This window comes from Eumetopias jubatus, unplaced genomic scaffold, assembly GCF_037043125.1.
Source record: "Eumetopias jubatus isolate StellerSeaLion01/CBP00866 unplaced genomic scaffold, mEumJub1_p1.0 scaffold_2, whole genome shotgun sequence".
In the NCBI taxonomy this organism is placed as follows: Eukaryota; Metazoa; Chordata; class Mammalia; order Carnivora; family Otariidae; genus Eumetopias; species Eumetopias jubatus.
Genome location: NW_028274808.1, coordinates 200486986 through 200513035, shown reverse-complemented (window position 1 = coordinate 200513035; position 26050 = coordinate 200486986). Strand labels below are relative to the sequence as shown.

The 26050-nt window shown below is 43.6% G+C and overlaps 1 protein-coding gene across 1 annotated transcript in view; it reads left to right on the top strand.

The window, feature by feature from the left end:
- GRK4 (G protein-coupled receptor kinase 4) overlaps positions 1 to 26050 on the top strand; it is a 96467-nt gene that overhangs the window by 45033 nt on the left and 25384 nt on the right. Inside the window, exons 6-9 of the mRNA XM_088021247.1 lie at positions 4378 to 4470; positions 5349 to 5412; positions 8338 to 8478; positions 14913 to 15103. Coding sequence (XP_087877373.1) covers positions 4378 to 4470; positions 5349 to 5412; positions 8338 to 8478; positions 14913 to 15103 — 489 coding nt within the window. The remainder of the gene's footprint in view (positions 1 to 4377; positions 4471 to 5348; positions 5413 to 8337; positions 8479 to 14912; positions 15104 to 26050) is intronic.

The following is a 26050-nucleotide window of genomic DNA, read 5'->3' as shown; positions in this document are numbered from 1 at the left end:
GCAGTCATCAACCTGGTTTGCATGCAACTTTTGCGAAGATCCCACTTTTAAAACTGATCACTTTTTGGTTCCATTTTCATTTTGCAGAAACTACTAGAAAAAAATCTGAGAATTAATTCCTAAGTAGTCACTTCAAATTTGTGTTTTTCCTTTCTCAGATTTTTATGTTAACTTGTAGACACAGAGAAGAGCGCTAGATCCCGTTAGGCCCCAGTGGTGGCCTCTCCTAGTGGTGACATCTGTGTGATGGGCACATCCACAGTGTGGGTGTAGACCTGTCTGGCACCGGCACCTCGGCTCAGCCCCTCTCCTGCTTACAATGGTGGGCATTGGCAACTGGAAGAACAAGGTTTTAGGCTAGTCGGTCACTCTGTGCCACCCAAACTATCCCTTTGTGATTTAGAATTACCAAAGAAACTACATTTTGTTTCTGAGGCAAGTGTGTGGCTCACTGGTGTACAGATCAGCAACTGTGGAGTGGAGGGTATGTCCCCTGTGCTCTGAGACAGGGTGCTGGCAGCCAGGCCGGCCCTGTGCTCAGTCATTTCCGTGTGACTGTGCCTCCAGCCAGCAGCTGCCTCTTTCGTACGCAGCGCGCAGTAACACTGCCCCATCCATGTTTCCTGAGGATGACGGGGGTAGGGCAGAGCCTCAGTGATGCCATCGTGGGCTGAGGGTCTGGCCCGGCCCCCGTGGAAGACACCCTAGAGACAAAAGCGGGATGGAGGGCTCCACTTCAACACTCCACAGCCTGGCCAAGTGGTGTCATGGTGACAAAGAAGGGGGCGGCCGCAGGCTGGAGACCGTCTCCTGTGCTGGTGCACTCACAGACAGCAGAGCGGGGCCTCCTCCAGGAACAGTTTCATGGGGGCGAGGCAGGCCATGTGTCATTGACCTTTTCAAGGTCACTCCCAGAAGCACATTGTCTCCGTCTGTCTGGCTGCTGTAACAGATGCCACAGACTGGGAGGCATCTGTCTCCCATAGCTCTGCAGGCTGGAAGCCCGTGGTCGTGGCGCCAGCGTGGTCCAGCTCTGGTGAGGCCCCTCTTCAGCGTTCTGTGGCCTCACGTGGCAGGAAGAGCCAGGGAGGAGTCTCTTTCATAAGAGCACGAAACCAAATCCGTTCAGGGAGCCTCCACCCTCCAAAAACCATCACCTTGGGGATTAGGTTTCAACATAGGACTTTTGGGGGGACACACATTCAGTCCATAGCATACATCATCATGACTATCCCTTCCAAAAACCAAGCACCCATGTGCCAGGGAATAGCCACACCTCCACTTTGACCTGCAGAGAAAGTACACATTGTTGAGGAGAAAAGACCCATCTCCGCGTGTCCCTGAGGTTGCGGGGAGTTACACTGCTTAGCAGGGCTGGTCCGGGCCGTGGAGGAGAAGGGTCCCTTCACGCCCGTGGGTCCACGCTGCGTGTTCGCACCATGGCTTCCTGTGCCTTGTCGCTGGGATCCAGCTTTCTAGTGGGGACAGCATTTCACTTCCCTAGCACTTGCCAGCTGGTTTCCTGATTTCTCTTTTTACCTCTAGGCCTCTTTCCTTTTTCTGTGGTTACCATGTGTTCCCCCATTCCAGCCTTAGGGTTCTTCACTGATACATCTCTTCACTAAATTTGTTCATATTTTTAACCCTCTGATGAGGCACTTTTCCAGTTCCGTCCTGTTGTTGAAGAATGGGGTGGTGTACACGACTGTATCAGACTGGCCACAGGTCTGCCTCCTTCTCTGTGTATCTGCTTTGAGATACGGACTTAAAAGTCTCTCATATTTAAATAAGTTTTAGTACTCAGTCCCCCCTCTGTCTGTTTGGATTAGTTCACTCGACTGGTGGCGGTTTATTCCTTACATTCTTATTCAGTGCCTGTCGTTTGCCAGCAGCTGGGCCAGGCACTGGCTAACGGGGGACCTCAGCGCGATGCGGTGCAGAAATGAGGACTTTCAGAATTCCCTACTGTTCTGGCTCATTTCTGTATTGCTGCAACCTTGATTGCCCTGAAAGCCTTCCTTCTCATTTTGGATTCCAGAGTACTGATGCTGCATAATGAACGTAAATGTTTCCTTTAGGGGCGTCTGGGTGGCTCAGTTGGTTGGGCGTCTGTCTTCGGCTCAGGTCATGATCCTGGGGTCCAGGGATCAAGTCCCGCATCGGGCTCCCCGCTCAGTGGGGAGTCTGCCTCTCCCTCTGACCCTCTCCCCTCTTATGCTCTCTCTTGCGCTCTCACTCAAATAAATAAAATCTTAAAAAAAAAAAAGTTTCCTTTAGGCTCCCTGCTGTTTTCTGTAAGAAGCTGTATTGAGAGGCAAGCATAGTGTGATGGTTGGTGGGGAGCCCCAGGATGGCTATCTTAAAAACCAATGTGGAACTGATAGAGTTTTAAATGTTATAACTTTTAAAAAAATGTGTGCAGTTGGGGGGGCGCCTGGGTGGGTCAGTTGGTTAAGCACCCTACTCTTGGTTTCCACTCAGGTCAGGATCTCAGTCGTGGGATCAAACCCCGCACTGGGTTCTGTTCTCAGTGCTGAGTCTTCGTGCCCCCCCCACTCAAATAAATAAATACATAAATACATAAATACATAAAATCTTTAAAAAAAGGTGTGTGCAGTAGGTTTATTTCCCAGACTAGAGCAGTGGGGCAGAGTCTGTTGTTTTTGAGTTAAGGAGTATTAGGAAGTGAAATTGAGAAGCACTGGTAAGTTGATTGTAGTCATCAGCATATTAATTTATACAGACTGAAATATGCAATTATATTAGAATAAGTTGATAGTGTGTGGTTCTTCTCATAGAAATATGCAAACACCTCTACAAAGATGATTTAACTAAGCCGACAGTATCAGAATCCTTGCCCTGGTCCACAAAGGTTTGGAGTTGGGCTGCCCACGTGCTTAGGAGGGAAAGGTGTTCCTAGAGGCAGGGAGCAGGCCCTCCCTCTCCCTCCACTAGGACAGGAGGAGGTGGTCCAGGTAGCCAGCCTCCAGAACAGTGCTCAGGTGTCAGATTGTATGTAGCAGCCATGTCAGACCCTCTGATGTCTGGACATCTTCCAACGTCTATTATACTCTTAAAAATGATTGAGGACCCAAAGAGCTTTTGTGTATGTGGCTTACATTTTTAAAAAGAAGAAGACATAAACATTCCACTTGCCATCAGAGCAATGATGTCACATGTCTTGTGCTTCTGGAAAACCCCTCTGTGAAAATGAGGTTTTTAGTTTTTAAAAGGCACATGATGTCTTAGCATTACTACAAATATAGTTTCATTGTTAAACATCCCCCCGAAAGGGTCTCAGAATCCGTAGGGATCCTCAGAACACATTTTGAGAATCGCTGTGCTATAATATTAGTTAGTCCAAGAACTTGTGAATAACCTCCTTTTACAAAATAAAGTGAAACCAAGTGGCTTGCTCAGAATTCTTACAATCAGTGAAAATGCTGGAATTGTTCCCGAAGCCTCTTGAGTTACTGGTCTACTAGCAATTCCCCATGGAAACTCTGATCTTTTCCCATTTGGGTTTTTGTCCATGCTTGGGAGACCCTTTCCTTCTTCCTTCATCTGGATGACTTCTACTTCAACTCAGACACCAACTTCACCAAAGTGTCCCTAATATAACCTCTCCTAGGGGAGGTGTTCTGGGCACACCAGGCATGGCACACTCTTCTCTAACGGTGCACTAACTTACCCATCTCCCTGGCCAAGCTGGTAGGTTCTTCGATGTAGGCCTCATTGGACATTTTCCCTCCAACATCCAGCACAGTGCTTGCAATCTACTTCTTAGATGCTTATTGACTAATGAGCTGTTTTAAAAATTGACTACATTCTGTCCCTCATCTATTCTACGAATAAGAATTTTATTACTTCTGTGATAAAATAAAACTATATATTTTATAAAATTCTAAATAAGACTTTAGAAGCATGGCTAACTGCATAAAATTTCTTCTGGAAATATATAGCATAAAATAGTTCATCGGGTGTTTTAGTTTCAATGTTAAAAAAAGGTTGGTCACATATTAACATTTTGTACAACATGACTATTATCATTTAGATACTCATTCTAATCTTACATACCAAATGTTTACAATCCCTACTGAAACACATGTGCTTGGGTGCATGCACACACACACTACACATACACCCCTTGAATACATTGGGAGGGTAAACAATTTCATTTCTTTTGAATTCTTGCCTTCATATTTTTACTAATAACATTAGAAACAAGTGTGGAATTCTATAATTGCAAAATTTAATATATTTAATTGTGTAAAATGATTGACTTCCCATACCCAGTGTTGATGAATGTGCTGAAACATAGTTGTTTTCATATTGTAATGCAACAAACGTATATAATTATGTAAAATCTTTTTCTAGAATTATCCATAACTATTTAAGTGGAGAACCATTTGGGGAATACCAAGAAAGCCCATATTTTTCTCGATTTCTACAGTGGAAATGGCTGGAAAGGTATGTTCTAATTTAAAATTCAAAAACAAGTAGTAATTTCTCAGAATGTGTACTGATTGATGTATACTTTTCCATCTGTCAAAATAATATTGGAAATCTTGGGCTGGATATGGTATTGTACAGAAATTATTAATATGTGTTATGTAATTTCTTCAGCCCTGTGAGCACAGTAGTTAGAAGATAAAACATATCCTAGATTCACAGAAATATAATCCGATGTGCACTGGTTCAGTCTTGTGGTACTAGCCACGTGGACTCAGTCAAGGGACTTGGCCTTCATGAGCATCGGGTCCCTGTTTTTGAAAATAGATGTAATTCTAGAATCCAGCATACTGCGCTGCTGGGCTGCCTGAGGATTGTGTATAGCTTGGTGTACAATTGTACAAAGTAAGTGCTCAGTAAGTGTGGTTGTTACAATGGTTATTGATTGATTAGACTTCCAGTTCTACTTCATGCACGTTTCTTTTGAGATGTTGAGTATAAACACCTCTTTGAGGTTCTTTTTCCACAGGGTGGTGCACTGTAGATATGTCATTTTCCTCTGCAGCTTTCCAATAGGCCCAGGACATACATATGTCGTGATGTGAACTAGTTGCTGACCTTCCTTCAATTAGTAAGGATAATTGGACAGTTCTAGATCTATCTTCATTGTTTTCAATAATTCTTAATGTTAACATGCGCTTATGTCTCTTAGCGTAATGGAAGGTGTCCCACTAGAGGGAGCCACGGTCCCTGAGCATGGGCACCCTTGCCCCGGGCACTCCCTTTGAATAGTGCAGTGTCATATATAAGGCCAGGATAGGAGCTAGGTAGGCTTTTCTGCTTTAAAATAACAATGTGATGTGACATCTGAAGCTTTTTCTTTTTTAATTAATTAGGCAACCAGTAACAAAGAACACATTTAGGCATTACAGAGTTCTAGGAAAAGGCGGATTTGGTGAGGTAAGTAATAACGTGACTAGAAAAGTAAGACAGCGCGGTACTTGAGAGACATGATGTGTCAACTTTACCAATACATTTATTTCCTTACTGTGTATTTTGGGAATGATTTAGCCAACCACAAGAATTAAGATTGAACAAACAAAAGGTACTTTGCTACCTGCTTTTAAAAGATTCGGAGATCTGGAAAGAAAAAATTCACTATCTTCATGATTTTTTTCTTTCACTTTATGTTTCGTACAGAAGTTGTTTCCCGCATTCCATTATTCAACATTCAATCTCAGTTTGTCCTGATGGAAAAGATGATTGTTTCCATATTGTCTAATCTGTTACTCTATTTCCTTAATTTAAGACTAGCTTAAAAGCTCATATAGTACAGAGTATATTATTAAATGTGCTTATTTATCTCAACTCTGTGTGGACATGTATGTGCTCCCACACCTATATCAAAAGATACTAGAAAATGTGTAAATTTGGGAAGATCCTAAGGACACTACCCACAAATTCATGAGAGATGGTCTTTGAACATGATGGCTCTCCGAGATAGAGACTATTGTGTGGGGTGGACCAAGAATCACATGTAGTTCTGGTTAGGTCATTTAAAGAGGTGTTAGGTGCCTCATTGATTATCTGGAGCGGTCATGTTCAGTTTTAGCATTTATAACTCCCCAGAGCCAGAGCCAGGACAGCCACAGAGAACCAAAGCTGCACGTGTAGTCAGAAGCAAGTGAAATTGCCCGCATGTGATCGAAATCACCCATGCTCCCAAATTCCCATGGAAAGCCTAAACCAAAGCCACCAGAGTTCCCTTAATGTGGATTAGGAAGCTGACCTAAGAGGCCTTGTCCCACAAGTGAGGCCTCTCCTACCTCTGTGTTTGGGTGAGGGAGACGTCGGCCCGTGTCGCCAGTACCTCAGAACCAGCAATGTTGTGCCTGACACAGTTCCGGAGACCTGTTAGAGTATTTCCAGTGATCCAACCAAATGCTGTTGTAACTCTTCCAGGATAGAGATTTCTGTAAGAAATCCACCCTCTGTTTGAATACCTCCTCAAGCAGGAAACTTACTCACTCTCTTTAATTCGTGCTACTCTGCCTTTCATGATGTCCAAGTATAAAACTCAGATTCTGTCCAAGAACAGAGGATGTTTCAAGCTCTTCTGTTTACAAGAGAATGTAGCTCTAGTTATAGCCACATGGGGGTTCTAGAAATGGACCCAGTAGGAACGTGGTAGCAAATTTTAACTGTTGTGAAAGACTTGGTATGTTTATACTTATAGATTATTTTTTAACACATTTACTGTGTTTCCACACAAAAGATTGTACAGATGGATAAAGTGTTCTGGTTTTTCACAGACCTGTTCTGGATGTGCTATTTGTTACATCGCGTCTGTGCAGAGCAGAACAGTCCATTTCCACTGTGCATCCCTGTCAGAGGGAGCCCTGTGACCCTAATGCGGACAGCCTCAGTGCCTTTGAAATCCAGATTCCAGTGGTGGATTTCCTTTTTCCAAATGCTAACACCTCTTCCGGTGGTTTTGCAAGGGCAAACATGTTGGTCTTATTTTGTCGACCGCAGTGCTTTCACTTAGGCTTCAAGTCCTCCAGAAGAGGTTTGTGGGGTCCTGCGGTGGCGCCGAGGAAAGAGAACCGGTGGCATCTCTGTGTGCATGGCTCTAGAGGCAGCACAGTGCCATGGAGGGGGCTTGTCGGCGCAGCTGGCCTTGCTTCCGCTGTGTGACCTTGGCTTCCTCTCATCCTCATCATGACAGGGAGAAGATCCCTGCTTCCCACGGTGGTTGCGAGCAGCAAAGGAATATTCGTGTCCAGCTGAGAGTGCAGAGTCTGGCTCCCTTACCTCTTCTCCCTTCTCTTTCTTCGACTTGGCAATTGCACTTTAAAGAATTTGTCTTAAGTTAGTGATAAAGAGATATGCCAAGATTTATGTGCTGAGACTTAATGGTAGGAAAATGACTAAAGAAATTTTGGAGTAGTCAGATATTGGGAGAACATAGAATGATGAGGAAACAGTCACACTGGAAGATGAAAATAGGAGATTGTAAAATATTTTCTATAATATAAGGTCAGGTTCCCCACCCAAAATTCAGGAGGACTCAGAAGCCTATACAGTTATCTTGGGATTTCAGTGAATTTTATCATTGTCCTTACTAATACTTGCAGTATTTTGCACAACGAACTTTATATTTTATCATCAAAATCATGTTACTCCTGGATTAAAATGATATCATGTCTTCTGTTTGCTTATAAAGTAACCGTGTCTGTGTATGTGTGGTATATGCATGTGTTATGTGTGTGGGGCGCGTACATGCCTGTGGTGTGCGGTCGGTGTGTGTGGGCAGTGTGTCTGTGGTATGAAGGGTGTGTGTGTGTGTGTGTGTGTGTGTGTGTGTGTGTGCGCGCGCGCGCGCAGTGGACGGGAGTCAGAGGAAACAAGGCAGCCCCGTGCTGATAGCCCAGAAGCTGTGGGATGGGTAGTGGGAGCTCATTATAGCCCCATCTCCACTTCTGTGATTTTGGAAATTTTTTCCTAGTGGGAAGGTAAGTAATGTATAAATAGTCTTTTAACAACTAAGTAGAATAAATACATGAAAGTTTATGAACTCTATGCAATATCTTTTCTTATATCCTTAAACTTTTAAAAGAAAGAGGAATCAGTTTACTCTCAAACACTGTGGCTCTTGTGCAGGGGCTGAGAGATGCAGGGAGACCCTGGCGGCCTGGCGTGCTGTGGTCCCCTGTGGGAGAGCCGGGACCCCCGCCCCACCCCTGCGGCCACCAGCCCCTCCCTGCCGTTCACCTGTGGGGCTGATCATGGAGGGAGTGGGGCTTGGTTGCTGCTGCCGGTGGTGACGGCGGCGGCCCGAGGTGGCAGGTGTGTAGAACACTTTCTTTCCCTTTTTTAAACTAGGTTTGTGCGTGTCAAGTGCGGGCTACAGGAAAGATGTATGCGTGTAAGAAGCTGGAGAAAAACAGAATAAAGAGGAGGAAAGGTGAAGCCATGGCTCTCAGCGAAAAGAGAATCCTAGAAAAAGTGCATAGCAGATTTGTAGTGAGTATCTGGGTTTAGTCCTCGCTGTGGATGGCGCGGTGAGGACCCTCTGGTGGGCACACCTGCTGCTGGGCCCACCTGTCTCGGCTGGGGGTGCGGGCTGTGCTGCCGCGGCTGGCGGCAGGGCCAGGGGCCAGGGACAGCCTGGTCCTGCTGGTGGCCTCTGCTTCCCTACCCGCTTCTTACTGAGCACACACACCAAGCAGGGGTGATCCCACCCCCCGGGGCCTGCTCTGTGGGCTCTGCCTCACACCCAGCAGCAGGCTGTTACCGGCCAGGGCCCTGCCCTCTCCTGGGCCGCCAGTGCTCATCCTGGGCCGTAGGGCCACTGCCTCCTGAGCTTGAAGGCACTGGCCCAAGTCCTCCTCTCTGCGAGCCTGCAGTCTGACACCTGGCCAGTGTACTGCTGGCCCCTGGCTAGCATTTCCCAGTCGCACGAAGCCTTAAATCCCACCTTCACTATGTCAGGCAAGGGTTGGGCGAATGGGGCTTAGGTGAATGCGGGACCCTCCTAGGCCCTGTGCTGTGCATGAGGTGCTGTGGCATTCATCCCCGAACCTAACTTCTGTCCCCTGCTTCATATCTCCTGTAGCATCTGTGGCAACAAGAGGGTCTATGTAAGGGGGAGAGGGAAGGATAACTTAGGAAAGAATTTGTGGTGTTAGGCTTACTTCCTCCAAGTCACTTCTGTCTCAGGACTGAGGTTCGCTGCTTTGTGCTGGGGGACAAACTTTGCAAATAGTGGCCTGCACAGCCATCCTCTACATTTACCTCTGTGTATGACAGGTCTCTCCTCGTACATTCCACGAAAATCTTTAATAAAACTGGCTCATCATGGAGTTGTTTTAAATATGTTTGTGTAACTACCTTGAAACACAGAAATCCATAATCTAGCTTTATGAAAGGGACATAAGTAATACCTATGGTTTATTCTATTTAAATGAAATATTTTTGTTTCTATATTCTTGGCCTCTCCCAAGGAACCTAGAAATATTTTCCTTCATCCTTTTCTTTTCTAATTGAAGTATAATTGATATGACAATATCCTGTTAGTTTCAAGTATATATCATAGTGATTCCATATTTTTATGCATTATGAAATGATCCCTGTGATAAGTCTAGTTACCATCTGTCACCACACTGTTATTCCAATATTATCGACTATGTTCCCTATCCTATACATTACATCTCCTTGACTTATCTGTTTTATAACTAGAAGTTTGTACCTCTGTTTTTTAGAGTTTGTTTATCTAAGTAATCTCTATACCCAATGTGGGGCTTGAACTCACGACCCTGAGATCAAGTTCTATGCTCTTGCAAATGAGCCAGCCAGGCACCCTGAAGTTTGTACCTCTTAATCCCTTCCACTTATTTTCTGTCCCCCAACCCTTCCCTACTCTCTCTTTTTTTTTTTTTTTTAAAGATTTTGTTTATTTATTTGACAGAGAGAGACACACAGCAAGAGAGAGAACACAAGCAGGGGGAGTGGGAGAGGGAGAAGCAGGCTTCCTGTGGAACAGGGAGCCTGATGCGGGGCTCGATCCCTGAGCCGAAGGCAGACGCTTAACGACTGAGCCACCCACGTGCCACCACCCCTCCCTACTCTTATAATCAACAGTTTGTTTTCCATGTCTGAGTCTGTTTCTGTTTTGTTTGTTTTGTTTTTAAGATTCCATGTATGAGTGAAACCATATGGCATTTGTCTTTCTCTGACTTATTTCATTTGGCATTAATACCCACTAAGTCTATCCATGTTTTGCAAATGGCAAGATTTCAGCCTTCTTTATGGCTGAGTAATATTCCATTGTATATATGGACCACATCTTCTATATCTTTTCATCTATGAATGGACACTTAGGTTGCTTCTGTATCTTGGCTGTTGTAAATAAGGCTGCAGTGAACCTAGGGGTGCAGATATTTCTTTGGATTAGTGTTTCCATTTTCTTTGGATAAACACCTAGAGGTGCATTTGCTGGATCATATGGTATTTCAAGTTTTTTATTTTTTGAGGAACCTCCATACTGTTTTCCATGGTGGCTGCACCAACTTACATTTCCATCAACAGTGCACCTGGGTTCCTTTTCCTGCACATCCTTACCACACTTGCTATTTCTTGTTTTTTTCTTTTTTTTTTTCTTTTTTTTGATGCTAGCCATTCTGACAGGTGTGAAGTAATACCTCATGGTGGTTTTGATTTACCTTTCCCTAATGGTTAGTGGTGTTGAGCATCTTTTCACAGGCCTGTTGGCCATCTGTATGTCTTCTTTGGAAAAATATCTGTTTAAATACTCTGCCCATTTTTTAATCAAGTTATTTTTTCACATATTAATTTGTGTAAGTCTTTTAATATATTTTTAATATTATCCCCTTATCTGATACATGATTTGCAAATATCTTCCATTCAGTAGGTTGCCTTTTTGTTTTGTTGATGGTTTCCTTCGCTGTGCAGAAGCTTTTTAGTTTGTTGTAATCCCGTTTATTTTAGCTTTTGTTGCTCTTGCCTTAGTAGACTGTGCCCCCCACCCCCAAGTATTACTAAGACTGATGCCAAAGAGCTTACTTCCTATGGTTTCTTCTAGGAGTTTTATGGTTTTACTTGTTATGTTCAAGTCTTTAATCCATTTTGAGTAAATTTTTGTGTATGGTAAAATGTAGTGATCCAGTTTCATTCTTCTGCATGTGGCTATCCAGTTTTTCCAACATTATTTATTGAGCAGGCTCTCTTTTCCCCATTGAATGTTCTTGCCTCCTGTGTCATAAATTAACTGACCATATACACATAGACTTATTTCTGGGCTTTCTATTCTATTCCACTGATCTGTGTGGCTGTTTTTATGCCAGTACCATACCATTTTCACTACTACAGCTTGGTAATATAGATTGGAATCAGAGAGCATGATGCCTCCAGTTTTGTTCTTCTTTCTCAAGATTGCTTTGGCTCTTCAGAGTCTTGTGTTATTCCATACAATTTTAGGATTATTTGTTCTAGTTCTGTGAAAAGAGCTATTGGCATTTTTTAGGGATTGCACTGAATCTGTAGATTGCTTTGGGTAATATGGACATTTTAACAATATTAATTCTTCCATGCCGTGAAGATGGTTTATCTTTCCATTTGTTTGTGTTGTCTTCAATTTCTTTCATTAGTCTCTTATAGTTTCAGAGTATAGGTCTTTCACCTCCTTGGTTAAGTTTATTCCTGGGTTTTTTATTATTTTAATACAATTGTAAATTGGATTGTTTTCTTTTTTTATTTATTTTTATTTATTTTTTAAAAGATTTTATTTATTTGACAGAGAGAGACACAGGGAGAGAGGGAACACAAGCAGGGGGAGTGGGAGAGGGAGAAGCAGGCTTCCTGCTGAGCAGGAAGCCCAATGTGTGGCTCTATCCTAGGATCCTGGGATCATGACCTGAGCCAAAGGCAGACGCTTAATGACTGAGCCACCCAGGCACCTTGTTTTCTTTTTTTAAAAGATATATTTATTTATTTGAGAGAGAGAGTGTGTGCACATGTGAGTGGGGAGAGGGGCAGAGGGAGAGAATCTCAGGCAGACTTCCCACTGAGCGCAGAGCCTGATGTGGGGCTCGATCCCATGACCCATGAGATCGTGACTTGAGCCAAAATCAAGAGTCTGATACTTAACTGACTGAGCCACCCTGGTGTCCCTGGGATTGTTTTCTTAATTTCTATTTCTGATAGCTTTTTGTCAGTGTATAGAAACACAACCTGTTTCTGCATGTTAATTTTGTACCCTGTGGCTTTACTGAAATCATTAATTAGTTCTCAAATCTCTTTGGTGGAGTCTTTAGGGTTTTCTATATATAGCATCATGTCATCTGCAAATAGTTTTACTTCTTCCTTTCCAATTTAGATGCCTTTTATTTCTTTTACTTCCCTAATTGCTATGGCTAGGACTTTCAGTACTATGTTGAATAAAAGTGGCAAGAGTGGGCATCTCTGTCTTGTTCCTGATCTTAGAGGAAAAGCTTTCAGCTTTTCACGATTCAGGATAATGTTAGCTGTGGGTTTATCATATATGACCTTTATTATGTTAAGGTATGTTCCTTCTTTTTTAAAAGATTTTATTTATTTATTTGAGAGAGAATGAGAGAGAGCATGAGAGGGAGGAGGGTCAGAGGGAGAAGCAGACTCCCTGCTGAGCAGGGAGCCCGATGTGAGACTCAATCCGGCACTCCAGGATCATGACCTGAGCTGAAAGCAGTCGCTTAACCAACTGAGCCATCCAGGTGCCCCAAGGTATGTTCTTTCTTTACCCACTTTATTGAGAGCTTTTATCATAAATAAATATTGAATTTTGTCATATGTTTTTTATGCATCTTTTGAGATGATCATATGGTTTTTATGTTTCATTTTGTTAATATGTTGTATCACCTTGATGTATTTTTGGATGTTGAACCATCCTTGCATCCCTGGAATAAATCCCACTTGATCATGGTGTATGATCCTTTTTATATATTGTTCAATTGGATTTAGTAATATTTTGTTGAGGATTTTTACATCTATGTTCATCAGGGATATTGGCCTGTAATTTTCTTTTTTAATAATGTCTTTATCTGGTTTCAGTGTCAGGGTGATTCTGGCCTTGTAAAATGAGTTTGGAAGCCTTCCTTCCTCTTTCAATTTTTTTGGAATAGTTTGAAAGGATAGGTACTAACCCTTCTTTAAAAGTTTGGTAGAATTCACCTGTGAAGCCATGTGGTCCTGGGATTTTGTTTCTTAGGAGTTTTAAAATTACTGCTTCAATTTCATTACTTGTAATTGGTCTGTTCATATTTTCTGTTTTTGTGTGATTTGGTCTTGGAAGGTTGGGTTTCTAGGAACTTACCCATTTCTTCTAGGTTGTCCAACATGTTGGTATGTAATTGTTCATACTGATCTCTTATGATTCTTTGTATTTCTGTGGTGTCACTTGCAACTTCTCTTTCATTTCTGATTTTTAAAAAACTTATGTATTTGTTTATTATTGATGAGTCTGACTAGAAGTTTATTGATTTTATTTTTTCAAAGAACCAGGTTTTAATTGATCTTTTCTATTGTTTTTTCATCTCTATTTCATTTATTTCCACTCTGATCTTTATTATTTCCTCCTTCTACTAACTTTGGACTTTGTTATTTTTTTAGTTCCTTTAGATATAAAATGAGATTGTTTATTTGGCATTTTTCTTGTTTCTTGGAGTAGGCCTGTGTTGTTATGACCTTCTCTCTTAGAGCTGCTTTTGCTGTGTCCCATAGATTTTGGAAAGTTGATTTCCATTTTATTTGTCTGAAGGTAGTTTTTTATTTCCTCTGTGAGTTTTCCTTCATCCTTGATTGTATTTTTTCCTCTCTGCTTACAGTTATCAGTGGGTCTTGACCTCTACCTGTGTCACACTCATCCCCTCCTCCTTCCCACTGCCCACCCTGGCTGGCCCCACAACATGATTATGCATGTGGACAGTCCAACACTTTCTATATAATTTGTTGTGTTTCTAGCCAAGTTATTAGAAACAATATCAGCCACAAATAGTTAGAAAATAAAAACTTTTAATTGATACCATTTACAATAGCATCAAGAAACATCATAATCTAGGCAAAAATTTAATGAAAATGTGCAAGACTTCTACATTGAGATCTAAAACGCTATTCCAAGAAATTAAAGAAGACCAAATAAAGGGAAGGATACCATGCTTATGGATTAGAAGACTCAATGTATGAAGATGTTGGTTTTCCCAAATTGATATATAGATTGAATGAATTAAGTGCAGTCCCAATCAAAATCCCAGCATGGTGGGGGTGTGTGTGTGTGTGTGTGTGTGTGTGTGTGTGTGTGTAAATTGACCTACAAACCAACGGAAAAGTGGGCAAAATACTTGGACAGGTACTTCACACAAGTAGTTCCAAATGGAGAAGTATATGAAAAAGTATGAGAAATGTGTCCTGTATTTGTATATACAGAGAAATGCACATTAAAACTGCAATGAGAGGCAACTATACCTTCAGCAGCATTGACTGACAACATAAAATGTTGGAAAGATGTGCAGCGGCAAGACCCCTCTTACACCGTGGGTGGGTGTATTAACTTGTAACTTAACCTGTATACTGAACATGGGTGTTCTAGAAGTATGAAACGTTGAGTACGATTAGAGCATACCTTCGATGAATCAGGATCCCAAGTGTCTTTGTGAAGTTTTGCCACCTACCCACTTAGCCATAGAAAATTCTCTCCTCAGTGCAGAATTCCTGGAAGATCTTTGATAGGTAAATGTCCAAGAAGCACCAGATGCATGGTATGCATTTCCCTGAAGCATATAGTATTTGGGTGTTCTAATGATAAATCTAATGTGGAGTATTTGAATAATGTTAGCAAATAGAGTAAATCACCAATGAATGAGTAGGTGTTTGTGCTTTGTTTTTTATGATGCTGTTGTCTTTAGGTTAGTTTGTCCTACACTTATGAAACCAAAGATTCCTTGTGCTTGGTGCTAACCATTATGAATGGAGGGGACTTGAAGTTTCACATCCACAACCTGGGCAACCCTGGCTTTGATGAGCAGAGAGCTATTTTCTATGCTGCCGAGCTGTGCTGTGGCTTGGAGGATTTACAGAGGGAAAGAATTGTGTACAGGTAAGAACAGCATGAACTCCTGGGGCCTGGGAGCCTGTTCATCCCGAGCCTCAGGCTCCCACCGGGCTCCCTCTGGCCACCCAGGAGCTTGGGCAGAAGGGCTGTGCTGGAGCCCTTGGTGGCCATTCGTAGGATCTGGTCACTCACGCTGTTGGGAATATGGTCAATCAGCAGTGGACCTTGGTTTTATTTTTAGTTCTCTTTGATCTCTAGTAGATCAGTTTTATTTATTTATTTTTTAGATTTTATTTATTTATTTGACAGAGAAAGAGAGAGAAAGTTCACAAGCAGGGGGAGAGGCAGAGGAAGAGGGAGAAGCAGGCTCCCGGCTGAGCAGGGAGCCCGACGTGGGGCTCGATCCCAGGACCCTGGGATCATGACCTGAGTTGAAGGCAGATGCTTAACGACTGAGCCACCCAGGCGCCCCTCTAGTAGATCAGTTTTATTTGTTAAGTTGATCAAATATAGGCAGTGTAACTCATGTAAGTACGAGAAGAGCCCATTTCCAAAATAGTTCATTTAGGACTGTGGACTCTGTTCCAACAAAATAGTGTAACAATTAAATGTCTCTAATATTTATTTTAATATTTTGCATCTTGGTATTGAGTAAAGAAAATTAAATTTAATTTAATAGGTCGAATTAAATTAGTATGATCATATATTTAGTTTTAGGGAAAGCAGCCCCTCCAGCCACCCTTTGGGTATGGAGCTCCTGGGCTCTGACACCCTTCTTGACCATTCCCCGTATAGCTCTGTCCCTTCACCTCTGTGTGGACACCCACCTCCATGTGAGGACCATTCCCTGCAGGCGTTTCTCACCTTGCTCTTTCCCCTACATTTCCAAGGGAGACCCCTGCCCTCATCTTCCCCATCCAGTTGGTCACCAAATCACCCCTGAATGTTTCCCTAGTCAGTCTTTAGGGTCACTGGCTTAGTTCATATCTTCCTTAGGTTACCTGGCAGGCAGACACTTGAATGGTCTCACTGATGCCAGTCTTGGCCCGGTTCCTGCTCTGTGAGACCAATGACAGGCCTTTGATCCTGTCACAGCGTCCCTAGCTTGCAGTCCTGTGGGCCTGGCTCTCCTGACCCTGAGGGATGCCGCTCCCCACTGACTTCTCCAGCCCGGCGTCCCGCTGTCCCCCGAGTGGGGACTCTCTGCCTTGGCGATGCGCACGTGAACATCTCAAGCGTCCTCACGTCTTCATACCTTTGCACATGTGGTCTGCTTGTCGGAGGCCTTTCTTCACTGCAGCCCCTCTGCCTTCATTCTGAGAAACCGCAGCTCATCCCTACGTTCCCCACCCCTGATAATGGGGGGGGCGGTGTGCTCCCCTTGGGCATCCTCAGAGCACCTGTGCCGTCCCACTGGAGGGCTGGTCACACCAGCCGCAAGCTTCTGAGAAGGCCTTTCTCGGATCCGTACTCTGATGAACTCTTGGCTTTGTCTCACATTTCCCAGAGCCACGTTATGATATCTTGAGGGCCAGACACCAGGCCTGGCCACAGGGCTGGCGCAGCACCCCCTGAGATGTTGAGCAAGGGGTGGACTGCTGCCTTGGGAGCCATGCCTACAGACACAGGCCCTGGTCTGAGTGGAGAGTGCCTTGTCACCACGCTCACAGGGAGAGACTGGTGGCCCAGAAGCAAGGAACAAGCCTGTAGGAGCTCTGAGTCCTCTTTACTCTGGGAGGACCTTAGAGTTTATTACAGTTCAGGACAGTTAAGCCCCCTCTGCTTGCTTCCAGCGTGAAGATGTGTGGGCATACCTCGTTCCAGTGCTCTTCCCTTTACTGTGCTTCACAAATACTGCCTTTTTTTACAAATGGAAGGCTTGTGACAACCCTGCACTGAGCAAGTCCTATTGGTGCTACTTTTCCAGCCACACAGGTTCACTTAATATCTGTGTCACATGTCGATAATTCTTGCAGGGTTTCAAACCATTTCATTATTATACTTGTTACAGTGATCTATGATCTCTGATGTTACTATCAGACTTGTTTGGGGGCACCACAAACTGCACTCATATAAGACGGCAAACTTAACCAGTGCACGTTGTGTGTTCCGACTGCTCCACCGACCGGCTGTTTCCCTCTCTCTCCTTCTCCTTGGGCCTCCCTGTCCCCTGAGACACAACAATATGGAAATTAGGCCAATTAATAACCCTGTAATGGCCTCTAGGTGCTCAAGTGAAAGGAAGAGTCACACATATCTCACTTGAAGTCAAAAGCTAGAAATGATGAAGCTTAGTGAGGAAGGGATGTCTAAAGCCGAGATAGGCCGAAAGGTAGGCCTCTTGTGCCAAAAGGCCATGTCGCAAATGCCAAGGAAAGGTTCTCGAAGGAAGTTAAGAGTGCTACTCCAGCGAACACATGAGTGATAAGAATGTGCAACGGCCTCATTGCTGATAGGGAGAAAAGTTTGGTGGCTTGGATAGGAGTTCAAAGCAGCCCCAGTATTCCCTTAAGCCAAAGCCTCATCCAGAGCAAGGCCCTGACTCTCTTCAAGTCCACGAAGGCTGAGGGAGGTGAGGAAGCCGCAGAAGAAAAGTCTGCAGCTAGCAGAGGTGGGTTCATGAGGTTTAAGGAAACACAGAAGTGCCAGGTGAAGCAGCATGCGCTGATGGAGAAGCTGCAGCAGGTTCAGCAGAAGATCCAGCTAGGATCGCTTGGGAAGGCGGCTGCTAAACAGATGCTCGGTGGAGACGCGGCAGCCTTATCTGGGAGAAGAGGTCGCCCCGGACTGTCCTAGCTAGAGAGGAGAAGCCAGCACCTGGCTTCAGACGTTCAAGGGACAGGCTGACTCCCCTGTTAGGGACTAATGCGGCTGGTGACTTGAAGCTGAAGCCGGAAAATTCTTAGGGCCCTTAAGAATTATGCTACCTCTCCTCTGCCCGTGCTCTACGAACGGAACGGCGCGGCCTGGACGACAGCATACCTGTTTACAACACGGTTTACCAAATATCTGAAGCCCACTGTGGAGACCTACTGCTCAGAAAAAGATTCCTTTTGAAATATTACTGCTCGTCGACATCGTACCTGGTCACCCGAGAGCTCTGATGACGTCCGGCGAGATTAGTGTTGTTTTCATGCCTGCTAATGCAACGTCCATTCTGCAGCCCACGGAGCAAGGAGTAATTTTGACTTTGAAATCTTACTATTTAAGAGACACACTTTGCAAGGCTGTATTATTTAAGAGACACACCACAGATGGTGATTCCTCTGCTCGATCTGGGTAAATTGAGAATCTTCTGGAAAGGATTCACCATTCCAGACGCCATTAAGAAAATGTTCCCATGGTTCAATGTCAATACTAACAGGAGTTTGGAAGAAGTGGGTGCCAGCCCTCGTGGAGGACGTTGAGGGGTTCAAGACTCAGTGGAGGAAGTCACTGCAGATGTGGTGGAAACAGCCAGAGAACTAGAAGTGGAGCCTGGAGAGGTGAGCGAACCTCTGCCCTCTCAGGATAACACTTGAACGGATGAGGAGGTGCTTCTGTGGAGGAGCAAAGAAGGGGATTTCTTGAGATGGAGTCTACTCCCGGTGACGATGCCCTGAAGATTGTTGAACTATGACGAAGGATTTAAATATTGCATAACCTTAGTTGATAGGTTGGCAGGGTTTGAGAGGACTGACTCCAATTTTGAGAGAAGTTCTACTGTGGGTAAAATGCTATCAGACAACAGCACATGCTACAGAGAAATCATTTGGGAAAGGAAGAGTCAATCAGTGCAACAAATTTATTCTCTTGTTTTAAGAAACTGTCACAGACACCCCAACCTTCAGCAACCCCCACGTGATCAGTCAGCGGCCGGCAACATCGAGGTAAGACCCTCCACCAGCCAAAGGATTACAGCTGCTGAAAGCTCAGATGATGGTTAGCAGTAAGGCACTTTTTAATTAAGGCATTCATTGTTTTGGGGGCGCCTGGGTGGCTCAGTCGTTAAGCGTCTGCCTTCGGCTCAGATCATGATCCCAGGGTCCCGGGATCAAGTCCCGCATCGGGCTCCCTGCTCAGCGGGGAGTCGGCTCCCTCTGTCTCTGCCCCTGCTTGTGCTTTCTCTCTCTCTCAAATAAATAAATACAATCTTTTAAAAAAGGGATTTAGGGGATTTAGGATTGGAACCAATCCCCTGTATCTCTAAGGTGTGCCAGTATTACTGGATTGGTTAAAAGATTTTCATTTCCCTCCAGCCTTTCACCTCAGGCCCCCACTTGCCCTCAGACAGAGCAGAGGAAAGACATGGCTTGGCCAGCACTTAGTGGGAACTTAATGTATGTCCACAACACCCACCATTAGGAGGTGCCCACTGTTGAATGGAAGACCGATAACTTTCGGCCTCTGGTGGTGCATCCCCTCCCCTAGGGACCTGTCAAGCATTGCGTTCATCTTTGAAATTCTTTCTTGTTGTCAGAGGTTGCCTCTTGACAACCTTTATCAGACCAGGTGCCAGAAAAATGACCTTTCTTTTTGCAGAGGGACGGTACAAATGAGAATGCTCTACTTAATTTCAGCAGTCTGAGGTCAGAGAGGAGGAGGCACTCAGGCCGGGCTTTGAGCCATCCTTAGGGTATATAGCATGTTCGCAGTCAGAAGGAGAGCCTGGGGACCCCCTCACCCTCGTCTGCGGGAGCTGCCCCAAGCGTGCCAGGCCTTCCCGTGTGGGCCTCTCGGAAGCACCAGCACAGATGCTGCAACCTGGGTGAGGAGTTAGACCTCACGGGCTCCTGGAAGTCTTTTAGGATATGTGCTTTAAACTGGGCCCAGGTCCGATCAGGGAAGGCTTTCGGGAGGAGCTGGGACTCACATGGCAGCTCGGATAGATGGCTAAGGTCGAAGCAGAGGGTGACGGGATGGTTCTTCCGGGGGAGACGTGTGCCATGTTTGCGTTCTGGAGAAGGTGGGCAGAGGAGTCCACTTAAACCAGGGTGGTCATAAAGATAGGAGGACAGCCGAAGCAAACCTGTTGGCTTTCTGTTGCCCACCAGGCCCTCGGCTGTGCCCTTCGCATCTCTCATTTATTTGGAGAAAAGGTTAAGAAGTTGCTAAAATGCCATAGCATCCTAGAGACCCTTTTATTCCAGATATGATTTTCCTGGAGCATTTCATCTTTTTTGGTCTGTCGTCTTCTGCTGTTTGTTCAGATAAAATGCCTGAAACAGCATCACGACAAACCACAGAAGCAGAGCTGGGCTCCGTGAGGCACAGACACAGTGCTTACGGCAGGGACAGGCAGGGAGGCGGCGTCTGTGTGAGTGGCCCGGGTGCGTGGTTTGGGGGTGTAGTAGTTTGTGTCATACCTTTAGATACGTCTGTTGTAACATGGCTTTGTCTAAATTGATGAGTGAGAAAAAGCAAGTGAAAGAAATGAAATATACATATAGAGAGAGTCTTAAGAGATAGATCATAGTTTTCAGTATGCAACCATATCTTTATCTAAGAAGTCAGCCATTTGACTCAAACAAAACAATACATAAAGACATTTGTGTGTGCACGCATTTTCAGTCCAGCTGAGTACTCTCCCTCCCAACATCTTTTCATGACATATTGCCTGTTCATTATACAGAAGTCTGAAGGGGACTGTTGCCTTTGGGGTTTTGAATGTTCTTTAAAAATTAACTGAGGAACATAGTTTTTGTAAAATCAGATGAACTAAAATGCTTTTAGCTAGGGACAGACCCCATGAGTGCCCTAGCACCATCTGGATGTTAACATGCGGGAATGACCAGTTCCTTATTAAATAGCACTTGAGTCTCTGGGCAGTGTGGTTGATCCTTGAACAGCACAGAGGTTGGGGCATCGACCCAGTCAAAAATCCACATGTAACTTTTGACTCCTCCCAAACTTACCTCCCAATAGTCTGCTGTTGACTGGAAGACTCACTGATGACATAGTCGATTAACACATATTTTGTATGTTTTATGGATTCTGCATTATTCTTTTACAGTAAAGCAAGCTAGCAGAAAGGCAGTGTTAGTAAAATCATAAGGAAGAGAACACACATGCCAGCACTGGGGCTGTAAGAAAACCCACGTGAAAGTGGACCCAAGCCGTTCAAACCCATGTTATTCAAGGGCCAGCTACGCTCTCTTTTCATGTAAGAGTTATTCCCAAGACCGGCCTGAAGCCTGGGGGAAGTCCTGGCCTAGCAGCAGCCGGATGTGGAGAACAACCTTCTCCTTGTTCTTCAGCCACTCTGGGGATGGTGTATCCTGCTTTCCATTGTTTGGGTAGTGTAGTGTCTTTTAAATTATGAGAATTATTTTACATAATAATGGATAGTCTGTATGCAGGTGAATATGGCAAAAGGCAATGAAAATTTTAAAGAATTAGCTTTTTTTTTTTAAAGATTTTATTTATTTACTTATTCATGAGAGACAGAGAGAGAGAGAGGCAGAGGGAGAAGCAGGCTTCCCGCTGAGCAGGGAGCCCGATGCGGGACTCGATCCCAGGACCCCGAGATCATGACCTGAGCCAAAGGCAGACGCTTAACCATCTGAGCCACCCAGGCGCCCTAAAGAATTAGCTTTTTAAAATGTTTTCAATTTTGCCACTATGGAAAATAGTAAGTAATTTTCCTCAAAAAAATTAAAAATAAAACTGCCATATAATCTAGCAATCTTACTTCTAGGTGTATTCTAAAGGATACATCCATAGTATGTCAAAGAGATGTCTGCATTTCCATGTTTACTGCAGCATTATTCAGAATAGCCAACATATAGAAACAACCTAAGTGTCCATTGGTGGGTGGATGGATGAAGAAAATGTGGTATATACATCCACAATGGAATTATTATTTGGCCATGAGACTGAAGGAAATCCTGTTATTTGTGACAACACAATGGACCTTGAGAGCATCATGCTAAGTAAGACAGGCCAGACATAGACAAATATTTCATGGTATCACTGATATGTGGAGTCTTAAAAAAAAAAAAGTCAAACTCGTGGAAACAGAGTAGAAATGTGGTCAGTAGAGGCTGGGGGGCACAGGGAGTAGGAAGAGTTTGGCAAAATGGCACGAACTTTCAGCTGTAAGATGAATGACCTGCAGATATAATATAAAACATAAAAATGGAGTTGATAACACTATATTGTATAACTGAAATTTGCTAAGGGACTAAGACTTAAATGTTCTCACACAAAAATGTGAGGTGGTGGGTGTGTTCATTAACTGGTGTGGGGGAACCCTTTCACAATTTTAAGGAAAAATTTTCAATTTCATTGCATTTTCTAGCAATTACAGAAACAAAAGAAAAACATCTAAAACAGATAACAAATGGGTGAGGGGCTGGAGATGCCCATGTTGGCTGTTTCTCAGTGCCGTCGCCTGTCAGGTTCCAGAAGGGTCAGCCTCCATGCTCCCTCCTAACCATAGCCATGTTGTCTTGAGCACACTCACCTTTAAAGAAGAGCTCACACTGGGGAAGGAGGGCATCATTTCTCTGTCTCTGTAGATCGACCTTTCTGCACATTATATACAAATAGAATCATCATGTGGCCTTTTGCATCTGGCTTCTGTCCACTAGAATAATGTTTTTGAGGTTCATCCATGTTTTAGCATTTATCAGTACCTGGTTCTATTTTATGGTGGAATAATATTCCATTGTCTTTTTGTCAGTTGATGGGTGTTTCAGATTGGTTCCACTTTTGGGTTTTTATGGATAATGAATGCTGCTATGAACATTTGTATGAAGTTTTGTTTGGACATATGTTTTCAGTTCTCTTGGGTAGATACTAACACGTGGAATTTCTTGAGAGCATGGAAAATTGACGTTTACCTTTTTAAGACAGTTTCAAGCTCTCTTCCAAAGTGGCTGCACCATTTTACATTCCTTCCAGGGCTCCAACCCCTCACATTGTCTCCAATACTTGTTAGTATCTCCCTGTTTAATGCTAGCCCACCTCAGTGGCTGTGAAGTGACATCTCATGGTGGGTTTTTGTGTTTTTTGTTTTGTTTTTTTCTCTTGGTGGTTTTGATTTGCACTTCCCTGATGACTGATGATATTGAGCATCTTTTCACATGCTTATTGGCCATCCTTATATATTCTTTGCTTAAATGTGTATTCAAATACTGTGCCTCCTTTCAGTTTGGGTTATTTACCTTATCAGTATTAAATGGCAAACATTCTTTATATATTCTGGATACATGTCCTTTACTAGACGTAAAATTCGCAAATACTTTCTTCCAGTCTGTGGCTTATCTTTTCATGTTCTTAATGGCGTCTTTTGAATTGCAAAAGTTTTTAATTTTAGTGAAGTCCAATTTATCAGGGTTTTGTTGTTGTTGATTCACTTTTGGTGTTTCTCTAAGAAATTGTTGTCTAACCAACAACATGAGGATTTTGTTTTCTCTAAGGATTTTATGGTTTTAAGTCTTACCTTTAAGTTTATCACCCATGTTGAGTTAAGTTTTTCGGACAGGGTGGGTGGGTGAAGAGTCTCCATCCCAGCACCAATTGTTGAAAATACTATCATTTCCCCATTGAACTGCCTTGGCACTTTTGTCTAAAACTGATTGACTGTAAGAGGGTGGGTTTACTTCTTGACCCTCAGTTCTATTCCATTGGTCTGTATGTCTGTCCTTCTGGCAGTACCATACTGTCTTGATTACTGTAACTTTGTGGTAAGTTTTGAAATTGGGAAGTATGAGGCTTCTCACTTTGTTCTTTTTTGAGATTGTTTTGGCTATTCTGGGTCCTTTGCATTTCCATTTAAATGTTAGGATCAGCTTGTCAGTTTCTGGGACAAAAATTGCTGCTAAGGATTACATTGAATCCATAGTCCAATTTGGGGATAGTGGACATCTGAACAATACTAAATCTTCTGACCTATGAACACAGGATGTCTTTCCAGTTATTTAGATGATCTTTAATTTCTCGGGAATATTTTGTACTTTTCAGTATATATATCTTGTACTTTTTTTTTGCTCTTAAGTTTATTCCTAAATTTATTGTTTTTGATGCCATTTCAAACACAGTTGTTTCCTTTTTTTTTTTTTTTTATAAAGAGAGCATGAGTGGTTTGGGACAGAGGGAGGAGAGAGAGAATCTTAAACAGGCTTTACACTCAGGGTGGAGCCTGACGCAGGGCTCAATCCCACGACCCTGAGATCATGATCTGAGCCGAAATCAAGAGTCAGATGCTTAACTGATTGAGCCACCCAGGCACCCCTACAGTTGTTTTCTTAATTTCATTTTTGGACTATTCCTTGCTAGTGTGTAGAAATACATTTGATTTCTGTATATTGATCTTGTGTCCTTGCTCAGCTCTTTTATTAGCTTTAGAAGTTTTGTTGTGAATTCCTTAAAATTTTCTACATATAGAATAATGTCACCTGTGAATAAAGACAGTAGACTCATGTTTATTTTTCTTTCCCAACTAGAATCCTGCTGCTTCTGTTGGTACTTCATGAGAGGGAAATTTTGGATAGACATACAAAAGCTTGAATCAGTGCACCCTCCTGAGACTTCTGAAGCAGACTAGAAAAATCAGTAATTAAAAACCAGCCTGATGAATGCTGTTTACATTTATATACAATGAATACAGAGAAGAGACAATTTGAGAATGATGTCACTGAGGTCAGATCTGTCCCTTCCCTCCCATCAAGTGTCCTCCATGTCACTGTCAGAGTCAAAATCTCCAGTTTGCATACTAGAGGGTCAGGGCTAATATTGTAATTCTTTTATATTTAAGAATGTGGAGGTTGTAATTTTTAGCTGATACCAAGTTCGGATATTTAGTGGATAATAAGGTCTTCAGTTACTTTTCTCTCATTTAGGTTTGATTTTGTTTTATATTTTCCTTTTGTGTAGATTCTTTAGGCCAGTTCTCAGATTGAGAGGTGAATTTTGATACTTAATCATTAAATCAGTTTTGCTTTGTCTTTTTTTGTGATCCAGAATCTTCTCCAGACATTTCTCTGCAGTGGCAACTTTACTGTGTACTCTTTTACCAATAAATCCACTGTTCTATGCTGGGCTCAGCCCATCAACGAGCAGTGTTGTGGCCGGACCAGCCCTTGTGGTTCTTATTATAACTGCAGGATGCCCCTCAGCAATAGCCATCAAGAAACTTTGAAAGAGAAAAAGGTTATTACTTATAAGTCCTGGCAATTACATGTAGTACCCAGGACCACAACAGGGAGGTCTGGAGGTGCAGGGTGGGAGAGGGGACGCCTGAGCATGTGGGCCTGGGGCTCTGCAGTTATTGGGGCAGAGGGTGGGGACCTAGAGTCTCACAGTCGCACTCTTTATTGGTGAACGTAAAACATAAGAATGGGAATGTAAAGCACTGGAAGAGAAAAAACAACTGACCCAAATGGTCAGTTATTTAAATAAACCAAGATCTCTGAAACAGAGGAGCCTGGGGTGGGGGTGGGGGACTGGCAATGTGTTTATTGAGAAAGATGTCTTTGAAGTGGATACCTCGGCCACCGGAGCTGGAGTCAAACACTGGCATTACAAAAAAAGGAAAACCGTCAGGTCTCACACTACAGTGATTGTGGAATCCAGGCGGATTGTGATTTTATTAAATGCTGAAAGATAACGCACTTGTCCCGAAAGTGGCGCTCCGTGCTCCCTCACTGCTCAGGCTTCTACTTGACAATCATGCGTCTTCCGGCTCCGAGTGGATCTGGACATCTGCACTATACTCCTGCGCGTCGGGAGTGAGCCAGCAGGATCAAGAAACAACTCTTTGTTATGAACGAGGGACAGACATTATGCGGTGAGCGGGGTTATGTGTGCTTCAAAAGTGGTTAGGCCGTCTCCTGGGAGGAGCTTTCGTTTTCTGAAGATACAAGATTATTTACAACAGAAGCTCCCTGCCTCTGGCTCTGGGGGGGAGGATGCAGTCTGTTGCTTCAGGAGAGGATGTGCTCAGGGTAATGTGTTACGGCTCCGGTTTTCTGCAAACAGTGTGTTCCTGGAGACCACTGAGGTCCTGCA